The sequence below is a fragment of the Apus apus genome, chromosome 4 (genome assembly GCF_020740795.1).
Source record: "Apus apus isolate bApuApu2 chromosome 4, bApuApu2.pri.cur, whole genome shotgun sequence".
NCBI classification, from domain to species: Eukaryota; Metazoa; Chordata; class Aves; order Apodiformes; family Apodidae; genus Apus; species Apus apus.
The window spans coordinates 20749104-20765453 of record NC_067285.1 but is presented as its reverse complement, the minus strand read 5'-3'; the positions used below and the strand labels follow the sequence as shown (position 1 = coordinate 20765453).

The 16350-nt window shown below is 47.3% G+C and overlaps 1 protein-coding gene across 3 annotated transcripts in view; it reads right to left on the bottom strand.

Moving 5' to 3' along the window:
• TLL2 (tolloid like 2) overlaps positions 1–14743 on the bottom strand; it is a 94624-nt gene extending 79881 nt beyond the window's left edge. For 2 of the 3 annotated variants that reach the window (XM_051619420.1, XM_051619421.1), the window contains exon 1: positions 14593–14625. In XM_051619420.1, the coding sequence (XP_051475380.1) occupies positions 14593–14620 (28 nt within the window). In that variant the 5' untranslated portion in view covers positions 14621–14625. Of the gene's footprint in view, positions 1–14592 lie in introns of all 3 variants that reach the window. The other variant, XM_051619419.1, reaches the window with a different exon arrangement.
• Between the last annotated feature and the right edge of the window lie 1607 nt (positions 14744–16350).

Genomic DNA, 16350 nt, shown 5'->3' with positions numbered 1-16350 from the left:
TAGAGCATGGCTGCTACTGCGCTCACATTGCCTCTCTTTTCCCCCAGCCAGTGTGATCTTGGAGTTCTTAAAGAAGAGATTTGCTTGCATTAAGATGAGTGTTTTCTGCTATTAAAAACAGTTGTGTTCTTCCAAATCTCCCCAAGACAAAGACAACACAGGGCAAGCTTTGGTCTAAAAGGAGACAAGAATGGAAACTGGGAGACAAACTAAACTTCTGCAACACTTGATGCACTGACTCGCAAGTGCATAAAAAAAAAGAATAAAGGGACAGTGCAGTTAAGCTCTGATACTTGTCCCAGGAGGCTACGGGTGCTAAAAGTTTATGCAGGTTCAAAAAGAAAGCAGATGGAAGACAAAGCTACTCAAAGTCATTAAAGACAATTAAGTATTTTCCAAGTGCTTATCCATACCTTTAGTCTCCCAAACTAACTTTAAAATTCTGGTCTGAACTGTCTTTGGAGGAAAAGGAGAAGGCGGGCCTTTAATAAAATGGCAGGATGCAATCATCTCTCTGGGATGTTCCTAGAGAGAAATCACAGTAAAACATGCAGTATGTTGGGCACTGAATGTCAAAGCAAGGTAGGTAAGGAGAGAAGGAATCATGTGGTTACCAGCTGTGAAACTGCTGAACATGCAGAGCCACAGATCAGTCTCCATGGCTGGAAAGCTTCCCTGACTCTTTCCACTTGTAGTTTTATTCTGACCCAGCTCAGAAAATGACAATAGCAGGCTGGATTGTTCCTGCCAAACTCCAAAGCACCACAAACAGTTTCAAAAATGGAGCGGGTGTTCAGAAGAGCTTGCTTTGCCGGGCCCAACGTCCAGGCAGCAAAGAGGGCGAGAGAGAAAATGCAAGGCTGAAATCACCCCCAGAGGCATTCAGTTCGTTCAAAGCTTCCAGCAGGGGGATTTGGCCGGAGCTTAAAGCAGTTCTCTGTGACTCTTTGTCACAGGAGTGTAGGTACAAACAAACAGGAGCTGGGACAAAGGGAGTCAACACACATTTTATTAGTAAAAAGTTAATCAGCTTAAAGTGTGCAACTAAATAAGCAAAGCTTACATTAAAGTGACCCACCAAGAAAAGATACCATGGAAATAAAGTTATAGGAAATACAATATAGTCTCTATGTTCTTTTGTAATCCAGCATGATAAATATTCATGATTCTGGGTTAATGGGGTACCCAGCTCTCAGGCATCACAATAGTTTTTTGTTTACTCTCAAGACCATGAACTTTGGAACCATGAACCTGAATTTCAGGACTCTGCATTCATGCATGTTAGCAAAATTCGGGGCAAGGCAGGGGGATGGAGACAATGCCAGGACCTTGGCTTGTGACAATGTAACAGAGGTTGCTGGCACGTTTTTGATAATGAGTAACAAGAGCCCCAGGATGCACAGGATCCATCACCCTCTCTGCGTCACCACCACCAGCAACACAACCCCATCCCTCACCTCCAGTCCCTCCAGGACATAGCTCACTCAGTTTCTCTCTCTGGGGTACAATGGCATTCTCAGGCCAGTCTTTGAGGCAGAAGCTGCTGCCTCCATCACACAGCAACACCACAGAGCAGAGAGGTTCACGCCTTATACAGGAAGGAAGACCTGCACACCCCTCAACACAACCCTTTGAGCCTTCATATTGACTGAAAGGACACTTTGGCATTTTGAAAACAGTCCCGCAGGGCGAGGTCACCAAGCTTCAGCCCTTCATTCAGACCAGATAGCAAACGTCCTTCCAAAGCATATTTTAAAGAGTTCCAAGCCTCCCTAGCAAGTCCCACATCCAGTTGTTCCTTTGATGGTGGCTTCTTCTGCTGATAGCAACATTGCCAGCTTTCCCAGTTTTGCTACAAGACCCTCCAATGTCTCTACTCCAACTTGTGTCAACATGGAGCAATTACTGCTCCCCCTTTCAAGGTACATGGAATCTTTAGGGTTAATGAAGGACATGAGGAAACCTTTTTAAAAAAATCTCAACAACATAGAAACTGGAAATTCAAAGCCTTAAAAGTTTTATCAGGCAAACTACTCTACCACAGAATAGTTTGGGTTGGAAGGGACCTTAAAGATCATCTAGTTCCAACTCCCCTGCATGGGCAGGGACACCTCCCACTAGACCAGCTTGCTCAAGTCCAACCTATTGAACATTTCTGGGGAGGGGGCATCCACAGCCTCCCTGGGCAACCTGTTCCAGTATCTCACCACCTTTACACTCAATTTCTTCCTAATAGCTAATGTAAATCTGCCCTCTTCCAGCCTAAAACCACTACACCTTGTCCTATCACTACACACCCTGATAAAAAGTACCCAGCTTTCCTCTAGGCCCCCTGCAGGTACTGGAAAGCCACTATAAGGTCTCCTTGGAGCCTTCTCTTCTCCAGGCAGAACAACCCCAACTATCTCAGCCTGTCTCCATAGGGGAGGAGCTCCAGCCCTGCATTTTAACACTCTTGAGTTTGTTGCTTTATTTTGCCACATGCACTCACAAGTAAAAGCAGAGACTATGAATTGATAAGGTCTTCAGGAGTTTCCTGGTGTATTCCACTCACCAAAGCATCCATCCTCTTTCCCTACAACCCCTTCCCTTTAGCTTTTTCTCCTTCTCCCACATAACGTAGTGAACCATGAAAGCAAGCCTTCCAGCAGCCTGGCACAGAATCACAAAATTCTTTTGACTTGGAAGGGACCTTAAAGATCGAGTTCCAACTCCCCTGCATGGGCAGGGACACCTCCCACTAGAACAGGCCAAGCTCTGTTTTGCTAAGCACTGGAAGTACAGCTCTCCACACCACTGTGGATCAGTCCACTTGGTCTGCAAAAAGGGCTTGCATCCCTTCGTTTACCCCTCAGAGTTTGCCTATTTTAGGGAAAGCACAGCCTAAGCTGTTAAGAGATTAATCATCCTCTTTTTCATGCATCTTCCTTTAGGATCAACTGATCAGTTGAACCTGAACAGCAAAAGGACAGGAAGTCTGTTTCTTCAGAATAGGGCTTCCTGAAACAATACAAGAGCCTAAAAAAAACAGCAATGCTTCCACAGAATTTAAGTCATTGATGCTTCAATTGAAGTATTTCTACCCAGGACTACCATGAAATATTAATACATAACAAAGAGGAATTTAGCAAGAACCATGAAAGTTGAGGAATTAATAGAAAAAGTGAAAGTGTACTTTTAGAATGAAAACTGTTTCTCCAACTAGTGAAATATCTGTCTTGAATCACAGAAAGGCTCTGGATAACAATCAAACACACTAGGAAACAGGAACAGCCCTCTCAAAACTGAGATATCTTGCTCAGACAGCATGTATTTAGCATTTGCCTTTGTAATATTTTATCTTGGCAATAGCTGCAATAGCATAAAGATGACTGTCCAGAGGCAAGAACACAAAGGTGTACACAGAAGGGGAATTAGTTGGGAAGCAAACACTTCCCACATTTCCTCTGTGGGATGTTGCACCAAATGTCCCATTTCTCCTGAAAAAGGGGACAGCCCCATGCCCTCCCATCCAGCTCCAAGGACAAGCCTCTTTCCCTCATGCTTGCCACAATCGACCTCTGTAAGGAGAAGCCAGTGGGACACCTCAAACCTGGCAGCTCCTTCCATTTCACCCCAAGCAGAGGTGTCGCTGTGAAACACAGAGGCACTGCAAAAGCATCAGGACCCAGCTGCCAACACGGCCCAGGAGGACAGAAGGAGCAGTCTGAGGGTCCACATTTCATGCATGCTTGCAAAACCGATAGCAAATGCATCACACCTCTGCCAGTCTGAGGGACTGTACAATGGGCAGAGAGGGCAAAAGGACAGAAAATGCTCTTCTCAGCATCAAGGGGAAAAAAAAAAAAAAAAAGAAAAAAAAAAAAGAAAGGGCAGCCAGGAGGTTTTACTCCTTGTGTCAACATCCCATTACTAACCAGCAGTTTACCTTGACAACAAAGCTTTCCAAGAAAAGGCAGACTTGAGCACTCAAGCAATGGCCTTAGGAGATTCCAGCTCTCTGCCCAGGAAAAAAAAAAAAAAACAACAAAAACCCAGCATATCACATATCACCTTCCTACTGAAGCATGACAAAGAAGAGAATATATGGCAGAAGAGGCCAAAGAGGGGAAAAACAGAAATCAATAGGCTCTAACAGAGCGTGACAGAAAATCACTTCCCCCATAAAAGGAGGTTACTTGCCAGGTTAATGAATCTTTTCTGTTCTGTACTTAGACACCCAGGAAATGGAAAGGGTCACAGGAGCAGTGTGGGTGGGAATGCAATCCCTAGAACATGCTTTCAAGAACAATCAAAGGTTAGAGATTAAATCCAGGCAGCGGTCAACTGCACAACATATCTGTAGCTTGATGCATGGGCCAGCTGCAGCTCAGAGCATCACTGAGCAAAATACACTCCCAAAATCAACAGCCCAGCAAATACCAGGTTTCTCTTCCAGGACAAAAACAGCGCAGCAGACCACCCCAGCCACCACATCCCCCATGGGTCAACCCCAAGAATCAGACCATCCTTGCCTTCCCAGGTCAGCATGGACAAAACAATCTATAGGTTTGTGATCTGACTAATTGCAATAGAACCACAAAAAACAGACACACCAGAGTAACGCTGTGCAAATAACTCCAAAAGCTCTTGGCCCAGTGGCCAAAACTTCTGTAAACTCACTTTTGGGTAAAGGACTGTGCCTTACTCTTGTCAGAAACACATAGGCAGGAGGCAAACTAACAGAGAAACATCCAGATGAGGCAGGGTACAAGATCTGATAGCCACAGAAGCCTGAACTAGACCTCTGAAGTATCAAACACATTCAAAGCATGTAACTTTGAAACACATTTTCTTCTGGCTGGAGCCCTGCCAACAGGCTCCATATAAGAATTGCAGACCCTTGCTGTTTTATCACTCCCCTGCCCACAGCCAGCTTGAGCTACTAACAAGCCACCTAAGCTACCTACTTAGGCATAAAGATACTCAACAAGGAAAATGCAGATGCATTATTTCCATCCTTTTCAAGCACACCTGACTTGTAGATCATTCTATTAAGTTCCTGCACTGTCTGCCAGAATCAACTGTTTCACAGACTGGAGCCTCTTGACTCCAGTACAGCTCAGACACCTCTGCCATGCAGCTGTCCAAGCCTCTGCAGCAGCAGTTGCCTAGTTTGCCACCCACTACCCAACTTCTGCAATAGATACATGGCTAATGCAACTGTAAGTCCCTGGTTACCTAGTTTTGACAAAGTCTCACAGTAGACTTGTTGCACAGGGTAGCTGTTTGAGACAGAGTTCTATGTCACATCGCTCAAGTCTACCTTCATGCCCAAGGCGCTACATCACAAGCTCCAAAGTAGACTAAATGCTGGCATTTCTGCAGGAGGGAGTTTTGACTTTTCAAGTCCAGTGCATTTAAGTATTTTTATATCTGGGGAAATTTAAAGCAAAACCAATGTGTGACTGCACTAATACCTTCATCACACAGCATCCTGCACCAGTGGAGGCAGTTCTCTACTTCCACAACAGACATCTGCCCCTGGAGCAGGGACAGGCCCTTCTGCCAGATACAGCCACTGGCAGCGGGAGGCAGACACAGCCTGTAAACAAATCTCTCTCCTCGAAACTCTGTTCTCCAAAATGAATAAGCAACACCCAGCAAGTCTCACCTGAAATTCAGCATGTAAAATACCAACCAAACCAGCTGATTTTGCCAGAGTTCTGAGCAAATGAAAACACTGCTGCTTAGGCAATGCTATTTGCAGGCAATACCACTGAAGTTGAAAGTGGCACTGATGAGGAGTGGGAAACTGGCAACACCCACAGCTGTGACATGAGACATAGAGAAAGGCAATTCTCAGCACCCTCCAGGGCCATATCAACCAAGTTCTAATAAGGAGACAAAGGGACTCAACCATACTCCAGCACTGACTCTCAACAGGAGGAGATAAAATACTCAGCAGACTTAAGCTTCTGTCTTACAAGACTGTGGTAAATTTTGCTCTGCACACAACTTCAGGGTTTGTGGATGGGGATGTTACACAGATGCTTCTGCTTGGGTGCTGACACTTGCACGAATACAAAATGCCTAGAGGGGATGCAGATTTCCATTTGGGTCTAAAGCTGAGCTGATTCATAGACCAGCAGCAGCTGCAGGTCTCTGACAATTTGTATCAGTCAAACCAGAGGGTGATTTACCAGTGGCTGGGGCTTCGCGTGGGCTTCCTTATCAATGCACAGTTAAACATTACTCTCCATTCCAAGCCGGGCTGAAACAAACTGGGCAATAAAGAGCAATCAATCACAGAGTTCCTTAATCAAGGGCTTCCTTGCACATTTAAGCAGTTTCTATTGACAGGGAACCTTCCTGTTCAGGAAGTGCTAGAGTGGATATGAACATCAAAGTACAAGCACCCTTGGAGATCAGCATTTCTGGGAGCTCAGCTACAACAAAGGAGGAAAAAAAACAAGCAGAAGACCTAGCAGCTGAATCAAAACAACAGCCAGTTTCTGCTCAACCATTCATCTCTTCTGAGCAGTTGAAAGCAGTTATGTTGCAGGCTCATACCTTCAATACTTAAGATCCAGGACAATCAGGCAGTTCAGTATCAGAGGTGCCTCCTTCCTTCCAAGGTTGCCTGTCTCCAAGACAAGCACACAGACCTCCCCCTCAGGTCAGTGTTTTCCCCAGGGCCAGCACCATCTTGGCACAGACAGTTCTGGACTCTGATTCACAGAAGCTGGCCCCACTGTTTCCCTCCACTTTCTTGAAGGAAAGGGGAGACGGGCGCACCAGCCCACCCCTTACAGCAAACAGCCTGTTGCACAGGACTGGTTCATCAAGCACAATACGGCAAGTAAAAGCACAACATAGCACAGGGAGTTAAGGTTCAGTAGGTGAGGACAGAAGAACCTACTGACCACTAGGGGAACAGCACGGGTTACTGCCGGGGTGGGAAAGGAGATGGGGGACCCCACAGCCTGGGGGAGAAACGTTGCCAAACCCCTGAGGCAGAAAGAAGAGAAGGATTAGAGCAATACTCCAAGGACTAGAGAGAGATTCAGGAAAAGGGAGACATGGGACAGAGGAAAGCAGGCAGTGAGCTCAAGAGTCTTTGCAGCAAAGGCAATTTGAAAAAAAAAAAAAAAAAAAAAAAAAGACCTTGATGTATTAGAGAAAGGAAGCTAGAAAATCCAGTCTATCAGGCACACAGCACCTGCAGATTCATAAATACAAATGTGTCAGCCTGAACACAATGCAGTGGGTATTTGTAGTCACGCAGCTCTTCCCCAGACCAGGGCCACAGCCACTTACCTGAGAGAAACTCACAGGCACAGTTTTAGCAGTGAGAAAGATGAGGCTTACCAGTAAGATGCAGGTAGTTCTAGAGTTAGTTGCCGATCAAGGCACAGGCAGGCTAAGCAGGAGGTTAGGACATGAAGAGAATAAAAACTCCAAGCACAACTGCAAAGGTATAATACAATTACACAAGCAGAAAGTGTCTCGAACCAAAATCCTTAGCTCTGGATACATTTGAAGGCTAGAAGACTCACAGCACAGTTTCCAAATACCTTTGTCTGGGGCTCTGTGACTTACTAATCTTATGCCACAGAACACCTGAGGAACGAGCAAGTCTTCACTGATCAAACCTGTGCAGGCTGCAGTCAAGGGCACACACCTGTAAACTGCACCCAGACTACCAAGCTCAATAAAAGCTCTACAAGGTCTTTGTGGAGAAGCATCCATGACAACTCCAAGCACCTCTTTCCCACCCTACCAATCTTCTTTAAGGAAAACAAAAAGACCTCTGTCCTAAACTTGCCCATCCCTTCTCCTGTTCATTTCTAAATCCCAAGGTGTAGGTATAGAACTGAGTGTTACAACTCATGCAGGACAAGCAGACCCCAAATACCCCAAGAAGTGTGACAAATCAAGCATGTTTTTATCAGATCCCAAGTAGACAGCTAGACACTGGAAAGACTTTAGACCCAGATCTCAAGTGCTTCTTTTCTCGGTGATCATAGGTTTTGCTCTCAAATTCCCCAGGCCAATGGCTTCTCTACCTGGGAATCTCAGCTGCAAGAAAATGGTTCATGGTTATTTTTTCTTTAAACCACAGCCATTACCTTGTGCTTGGCTAGGATTACAATAAAAGCCACCTTAAACCTTCCTTTTGAGGAGGAATCTTCTGCTGCAGCTCTACCTCATTGCAAAATACAGCATCCCCAATGGCAAATGGCTGCATCCTAAATAGCTATAAAGATGGTGTCTCCAGTAGTCCTCACCCACCTGTTTTCAGTTCTGTAACTGCTGTCACTTCCCCAAAGCAGGTAAATTAAAGGCTGAATAGTCTGTTTTCTCATTCTTTCCCAGATCACCCAAAAAGATTCAGTCAACTTCCTCCTTAAGCATTTAACCCTTCCTGTAACTTATCAGGGGGGGAAAAAACCATAAGGAGAATAACTGCTGGCAAGAGCTTTCTTATTTATAAATGTTTGCAGCAGCATTGATGAATCCACAGACTGGGTTATGCCCCAGACCTTTTCCTCAAACCACACATATAAATATTGGTGGCAAAGAAAGGAGGAAGGGAATTTTCTTTTCTGGAAGCACACTTGGCTTCTAATGTCAGCAGATCAGGGTTCAGCTCCAAGCACTGTCGCCCAACATTGATTGTCCTTGGATAAGCTGTTGTCTCCCACCACGATCTCCTACAAGTCAGAGCCCTGTGGCAGAGGCACTGACCAGAACCTTCACCACAGCTGCACTGCCACTTGCTTAAGCTTTCCACGCCAGCTCAGAGGCTTCAAAGCTTTATGGAAAATCCATAAGATGCAAATGAGATTCCTTCACAGGAATCTCTAATTCCCAAGCAAAGGGCAGGTTGGCACATACTCTGGCAGTGCTCCTGCCATTGCCAAACTGAATAGGACAACTTGTGAGATGGCAGGAAGGCCCTAATCAAGAGTTAAGCAGGCTGGATCCACAGCACAGCCTGCAAAGAGCTTTCAAGTTGCCCTGCAAATGTGACAGATCTATGCTTCCAAGAGAGAAAATATCTGCATCCCACACAAAACCCGAGCAACCTGGACTTTGCAGATCTTCTCTCCCCTTTCTCATTTGACTACCCCCTCAAGGCTTTCAGTTCCTCACAACAAATTTCTCAGCTGCCCATAAAAACATCTGCACACAACTTCAGATGTTTGCACCACAACCCAAATAAAATTTGCTGCCTCCAGAACAAAAGGAGCTGTACCTATACAGAGGGAGAGCTATGAGGAACAGAATGACAGCAAAGCACAATTTACATATTTCTGTGAGAGCTTCTCTCAGGATTGCACTCAGGGTGTGAGACCTCTTGCCTGGGGCATTCAGAAGCTGGTGGATCCAATCGGCAGGTGGAGCAGAAATAGACATGCACAGTGGTACCCTGCAACTGGGCAAGCAGCATCCAAGCTCAAAGAGGCAGTGGCTTGGCAGGAGAAGCTGCACTGTCATTGCCAAACTGCTTCTCTAACAACTTTTCTAGTGATAAATAAACAGAGATGGAACTACTGCTCAGTTCACTAATGGCACCCCTTCACACCTCTTGCCTCTGTTCTTTCCCTTCTGAGCTCACATCCTGAGCATGCCACAAAATCCATAGGGACTAACTCACTTTTCAGGTGCTATGTCCCTGTCAGTGCCCCTCTCCCCTTTTACAGCCACTCCAAGCCAGGCTCTGCCTGCTTGGGAGTACTGTGAGCAATGACCCAAAGCAAAAACCATCTCTGATCAAATCTGACAGAAAGAAGCTGAACTTGCTTGCAAGGCTCATTTTTACTAATATGCAATTCGCCCTTTGCAACTCAAACCATCCTGAAAGGTACTTGAGACACACAGGCAGCAGGAGCCCTAGAGCCTTTTGGCCTCTGCCTCAGGAGCAGCTGGCTAGGCAGGCAGATCTGCCAGTCTCCCAATGCAAACACCTGCCCAGAGACACACGGCATCACCTGTTTGGCCTGAGAGTACAAACTTGCGGGTTGGCCCATGTCCGGACTCCTTCAGCCCACAGACAGGATATGTCACACAAGAATAAACTGCCTAGCCAGAGCAGTCAGAAACAAAGGAGACAGAAACACAGGACACCCTCAATGCACTCCACCCTGAAAGACAGCCTCCCAAAGGAAATGCTAGATCTTGGGAAGGAACACTGCACCTCTAACTCACAAAGGGCAGGAGGCACAATACTAGGAGCCAGGGTACCCTGGAACAAAGATGCTGAGACCAAACTGCGGGTTTTTGTCCTCACCTGCTGATTTGGCAAGTGGAAAAGAACCTCATCACAGGCTTGCTGCTGGAGAGAAGGGGTCCTCAAGCCTGGTAACATCCAGGGAACGAGTTATTCAGTGCCCACCTTTCCTTCATATTTATGTCTCCCACTTCCCCTTGCAGACTCAGTCAGACTATGCCCTCTCTAGAGGTCACTTTGAACCTCAGAGATTCTGCTCTTCACCTCAAATTAAAGATCATATAAGCTTGCACCAAAATAACTACCAGAACAAATGACAGCCTACTTAATTAATTTGGTTCCACTTTTCCCTGAGGAGCTCTAGAAGGATGTGCTTGTTTTGTTTACCAAGCATTCACAGTTCCTCCTGCTGCCCGTTTGTCAGGCAGTCTCACCCAGACCTGCACCCCAGCCTGGGTGTCCTTAGCTGGACCCTCGGAGCAGCAGATCTATCCAAATCACGTGTCAGGCTTACGACATTTTTCCGTCTATAACAGAGCAGATCTGGGGGCAGGAACCTTTGTACCGTTCCCTTTGAAAAGCTCTGGTGATCTGCCGCAACACTCAGCAAAACCCACCCAGCAGTCAGCACTGTCACTTCACCTGGCAACTCAAACCCTGCATCAACTGCCCCTGTATCTGCCAATCAGGCATTTTCCCCTCTCTGTCTGCCCTATGAAAAAGACAGGAAAGCAGCCACAGATTAGAAGAAGGAAATCCTGGGTGGTTGGAGTTAAGAGGTTGAGCAGGAGCAGAGTTGTGGCCCATCAGCTGAGCCTGGTAACTGGGCACATGTTTACACCAGTGGCTCTGTAGATACAGTGATTTAGGAGGTTACTGCCCTGTGTTGTCCATTCTGCCTTGCTGCTGGAGATTATTACACCCTTAGCTAATGCAACAGAGAGGAGCATGTGCCAGGCTTTTCACTCCCAGTCTAGCAGATCAACCATCGACAGGCTGCACTCAACCTCAGGGCATGAGCTCCAGGGGTGAGGAACTGGCAAGGTTTCACTTCGTAACCTGCCAGATCTAAATCCATCACAACCTCTGGGTCACAGCCACTAGCCTGCAGGAAAAAAAAAAAAAAAAAAAAAAAAAAAAAAAAAAAAAAAAAAAAAAAAAAAAAAAGTGAAGCACTATAGTTTCAAGAGCTTTGGAAAACATGTAATTGGAGCAGCAGTTTGTCTTTGCAGTGGGCTAAGAGCCTGCATACAGTCTGCAACCACAAGACCATGCACAGGAGCCTGTACTTATGGCAGCAATGGAAACATCATCAAAAGTCTCACAGCTCTGTTTCCATAGATCATAAAAAATTTTCCCTCCCAAAACACATTGGGTACCTGAGTTTTTCACAGTGAGACTTGACCTCTCACCAGTTGTGCTTCTAGACAAACACTGACTCTGTCCTACAAGCAGAGAAACTCAAGCACAAAGCAGTTAAGACGACTTGTCACTGCTGCAACACATCAGGAACAGAGCATGATAGACTTCGTATATAAGCATTAGACAACAGCCCTGACATAGCCCATCTTGCAGGAACAACTTCGTTAGAAGGGTCTTCACTTTGCCTCACTTGCAGAAACCCATCTCTTCACTCATTAATCTTGGCTGAACCCTTTGGGATGTGGTTTGCAGCAGTGAACACCTGCCTAGCTCTGCTGATGGCCTAGTAGTGGAAGAGGGCTGCAAATGCAGGGCAGGCAGAAAGGAAGAGGCAGGGGTCTAACACGGGTCCATGTTGAGTAAGTCCTGCTGGCTTTGGGGCTGACTTTAAAAACTGGAGCCAGTCAGTGCACAAAGACAGGACCGTGGCATGGAAGGAGTGTCTTGTTCCCAAAGTGCTCTGCACTTCAGGTTGATTCAGTCCACATGGAGAGAAACTGGATCAGAGAGCCAGGAAGCAAGCCAGTCAGGACAGACTGAAAGAGTCAGAGCCTCTTTCTTCTACAGAAAAGACAACTGAAACTTGAGAAAGCTGGTAACAGTGCACACCAGTGGAAAAGGTTGCAGCAAAGCAGAAGGCACCGTGCTGTCCTCCACACTCCCACAGACTGGCCAAGAAAGGCAGACTTAAACTGCAGCACTGGACCCTCAGGCTGGACAACAGGAAAGCCAAAGAAATGCTGGGCTAGGCTGCCTGGCAGCCTCCACCACAGACAGGTGTGTACCAGCGCTGTCAGAAACACCAGCCCAGTCCTGGGCTCTAGAAAAGTGACCTCCAGAGGTCTTGTTCACTCCTTCCTTTCTACTGGAAAGAAGGCATGGGAAAAGTATTAGAGGCAAATACTGAGAAGTCAGAATATAAAGATAGTTTTTGTGATTGTCCCTGGCTGAATTTAATTGACAGGAGTAACACACATTAAGGTTTTCCTGCCCACAAGGAGAAGAGGTGAGGATGTACAACAAAAGGAGCTGCCATTGGCAGTCCAGGCTCTTCTCTGTGTATGTGCAGAAGCAAGAGGTAGAGAGCCCGGAAGATGGGGGGACTGCAGGAGAAAGAACAGGTCCTACTGCAAAAAAGGCAAGTAAATGACAGGCTGGTGAAATTTTTTCTTTTTTCTTTTTTTTTTTTTTTCCCCACAGGTTCTCTGTCTGACATAGTAGGTAAGTCAATTAAAGTAGATGTTCTCTATGTGGTCCTTAAAGGAGCATTCTTCATCCTCCATGTTCTTGACCTGACAGTAATATCCAGCAGTGCAGAGTGCAAGTGAGGTGCACTGGAGATGATGCTATACTTTTGAGAAGAGAGCAAGGATAATACATTTTCAGATAGGAAGGCCAAAGCACTTCTCGAGGTCTGAACCGTAGCCATATCATTAACAACTAGTTTCAGTGGAGAGAGAGACAAATTCATTACCACTCAGAAGTAGATCCAACTACAGCAAAGCATGTTTGAGTGGGTTGGGTCCCATATTGATTAAAAATATTTTTTTTAAAAACATGTATTAAATCCAGTACTAATCAAGGGGATGTTTTGTGCAAAAAAAAAACCTCTGTGGAGAGGACCAAGTTGAATTTTGGAATAACATCCACCACTCACAATACAGTTCACACACAAGGCCAGTTAAGCAACTTTCTATACAAGACAGAGGGGTTCTAACAGACATTGCCTTGACAGAGCTGGTCTATGGGAGCAGATACAGCTACAAGTCCCCTAAAAGCAGTCAGGAGAGAGCTGATAACAAGTGAAGCTATCACCAAGGGACACTGAAGAACAGCTAGGAGAGCATTTGGGGAGCAAAGCCCCAACTGAAAAGACCAAGAACACCACACACAAGGAAACTCCTTCCTTTTTTTTGATTCTTACAGTATTAAGAATATAAAACTTTGCACAAAATCATCTGTAGCTGAAACAAAACTAACAAGGTATCGATTCCCAATTTCCCAGCAGAGAAGCAGTTCACAAGACCACAGTGTTCACTGACAGCTGGTACCAAAAGGAGTAACAGTCAAATCAAGAGTACCACCCCATCCTCCAAAGAGAAAATCTGGGTTTGTATTCCCTTGAAATTAAAGTATTAGGGATGACAGAAGCTCTCAGAGAAATCAAACAGTTGAAAAGGGTTACAACGAGCTCAAAAACAACCGAATGCAGTCTAACTCTGAAAGAGGGATGGATGGAGCAGCTGGAGGCTTCCTGGAGAGGATGCAGTAACTTGCACACAGGCATCTACAAAGTATTTGGACACACCAGGCGGCCCGACTGGTGCCCGGGGCTGGCAGCCCCGGCTCCCTGCCCGCCGGGGAGCCCCGGGGATCCCGCCGAGAGCCAGCGTGTGCGGCCGCTCCGGGGCACAACCCGCAACTTCGGGCCGGACAGACCCCGGGACAAGTTGAAACAGCTGCCAACAAGCTGCAAAAATGCACAGAAAAAACTTATATGGGAGAAAAAAAACCCAACAATCCACCACCCGACAGCCAAATGCAAAGCTCTGCTGGGCATTTCCCTGGCTTTGCAGAGAACATCTCGCGTGGGAGAGGTGGAAAACAGCTGGGGGAGTGAAGAGATGGGGGAACGTGGGGATAATTATTTTTTTTTAAACCCCAGGCATAACCTCCTACCCGGGGCTGCAACCGCAGGTAAACGGGGCAGGCGGGGCGACGGGCCGGGGAGCACCCAGAAACCTCCCGCACCGGCGGGACGGGGAGCAGCAGGGGGGCTCGCCGGGTGCCCGCTGGGGTTTGGGAGGGCAGCAGGATGCTGCGGGGTGGGGTCTCCCGCCGCGGCCGCTCCCGGACAGCACGGGGGTACCGAGAAGCTCTTTTCAGGGACACCTGTCCCACCACCTCCGTGCTTGCAAACTTCTCCCGGAGTTGCATCCCGCCCGCTCCCCTACCAGCTTTGCAAGGGTCGCGGTACTCCATCAGCTCCTCCACCGTCTCCGGTTCCCCCCCCGTTAAGGCGGCCGCTCCTCCGCCGGTCCCGGCGGCCGGTAGAAGCAGCAGCGAGAGCAGCAAACGGCGGAGCGGGACGGACCCGCGGCCCATAGCGGCGGAGAGGCCGGTACGGCTGCCCGGTCTTGCGGGCACAGCTCAGCGCCGGTGGCCCCGGCCGCCGCGGGAGGCGACTCGGGGGGAAGAGCCGCTGTCACTCAAGGCAAGGACAGCCAGTCAAGTCCGCGCCCGCCTCTTCTGCCCCGCCCCTGGCAGACCCCGCAGCCCCCCTCCTCTGGCCAGGCCTGCGGGGTCCGCCGGGGGCAGAGAACCCAGTTCCTCTCCCTCTTGCCACACTTGGGCTGCAAAAGCTCTGATTATGATAGTAAAACAAACAAAACCAATGAAATTGATTAATGTTACTACTATTATTGTTATTTCCCCTTGAATTAATCATCACTCCAGGGGCAGCCAAACAGAAATAAGCTCATCCATTGCTGGGAGAAACTGCGGAGCAAGGAAAAAAAACGCCTAAACTTAATGGGAGAAATTAAGATAGATGGGACAAAATGTCCAGGTGTGCATCCATCCCTCTCACCCACTTTTTAAGTGGGTTACAGCAGCTTTCAGGGGCAACGGGGATGTTTTACTGGAAATTTGGGAAGTGGTTGAGTCACCATCCCTGGAGGTATTTAAAAGACTTGTAGACATGGTGCTGAGGGAGAGGGTTGTCTTGGCAGTGAACTTGGCAGCGTTAGGTTAACGGTTAAACTCGATGATCTTAAAGGTCTTTTCCAACCAATCCAATTCTATGATATAGCAAGGCCTGGGAAATGAGGCAGATGGATTGTGTGTGAGATGCTCAGCTGCATCAAAACCCACATCATGGTGCCTGAGCTGGGGGACCCCAGCTGCCAGAGGCTGTACAGTATCACTGACATCTTTAACAGTCAGAGGATGAGGTAACACATTGGAAAGCATCGTATTTTAGGGCTGCTGGCTTGTGATGGAGGTAATCTGGAGAGCAGTGTAGGAGAAAGGGACCTGGGGGTCCTGGTGGACAGGAGGATGACCATGAGCCAGCAATGTGCCCTTGTAGCCAAGAAGGCCAATGGCATCCTGGGGTGTATTAGAAAGGGTGTGGTTAGTAGGTCAAGAGAGGTTCTCCTCCCCCTCTATTGTGCATTGGTGAGGCCACATCTGAATATTGTGTCCAGTTCTGGGCCCCTCAGTTCAAGAAGGACAGGGAACTTGGAAGAGTCCAGCGCAGAGCCACAATGATGATGAAGGGAGTGGAACATCTCCCTTATGAGGAAAGGCTGAGGGAGCTGGGTCTCTTTAGCTTGGAGAAGAGGAGACTGAGGGGCGACCTCATCAATGTCTGCAAATACGTTAAGTGCAAGTGTCAGAAGGACAGAGCCAGGCTTCTTTCAGTGATGTCCAGTGATAGGACAAGGGGCAATGGGTGCAAACTGGAACATAGGAGGCTCCACGTAAACATCAGAAAAAACTTCTTTCCTGTGAGAGTGACAGAGCACTGGAACAGGCTGCCCAGAGAGGTTGTGGAGTCTCCTTCGCTGGAGACATTCAAAACCTGCCTGGACACGTTCCTGTGTGATGTACTCTAGGTGACCCTGCTCTGGCAGGGGGGTTGGACTAGATGGTCTTTTGAGGTCCCTTCCAACCCCTAAGATTCTCTGATTCTGTAATCCACTTAGGTG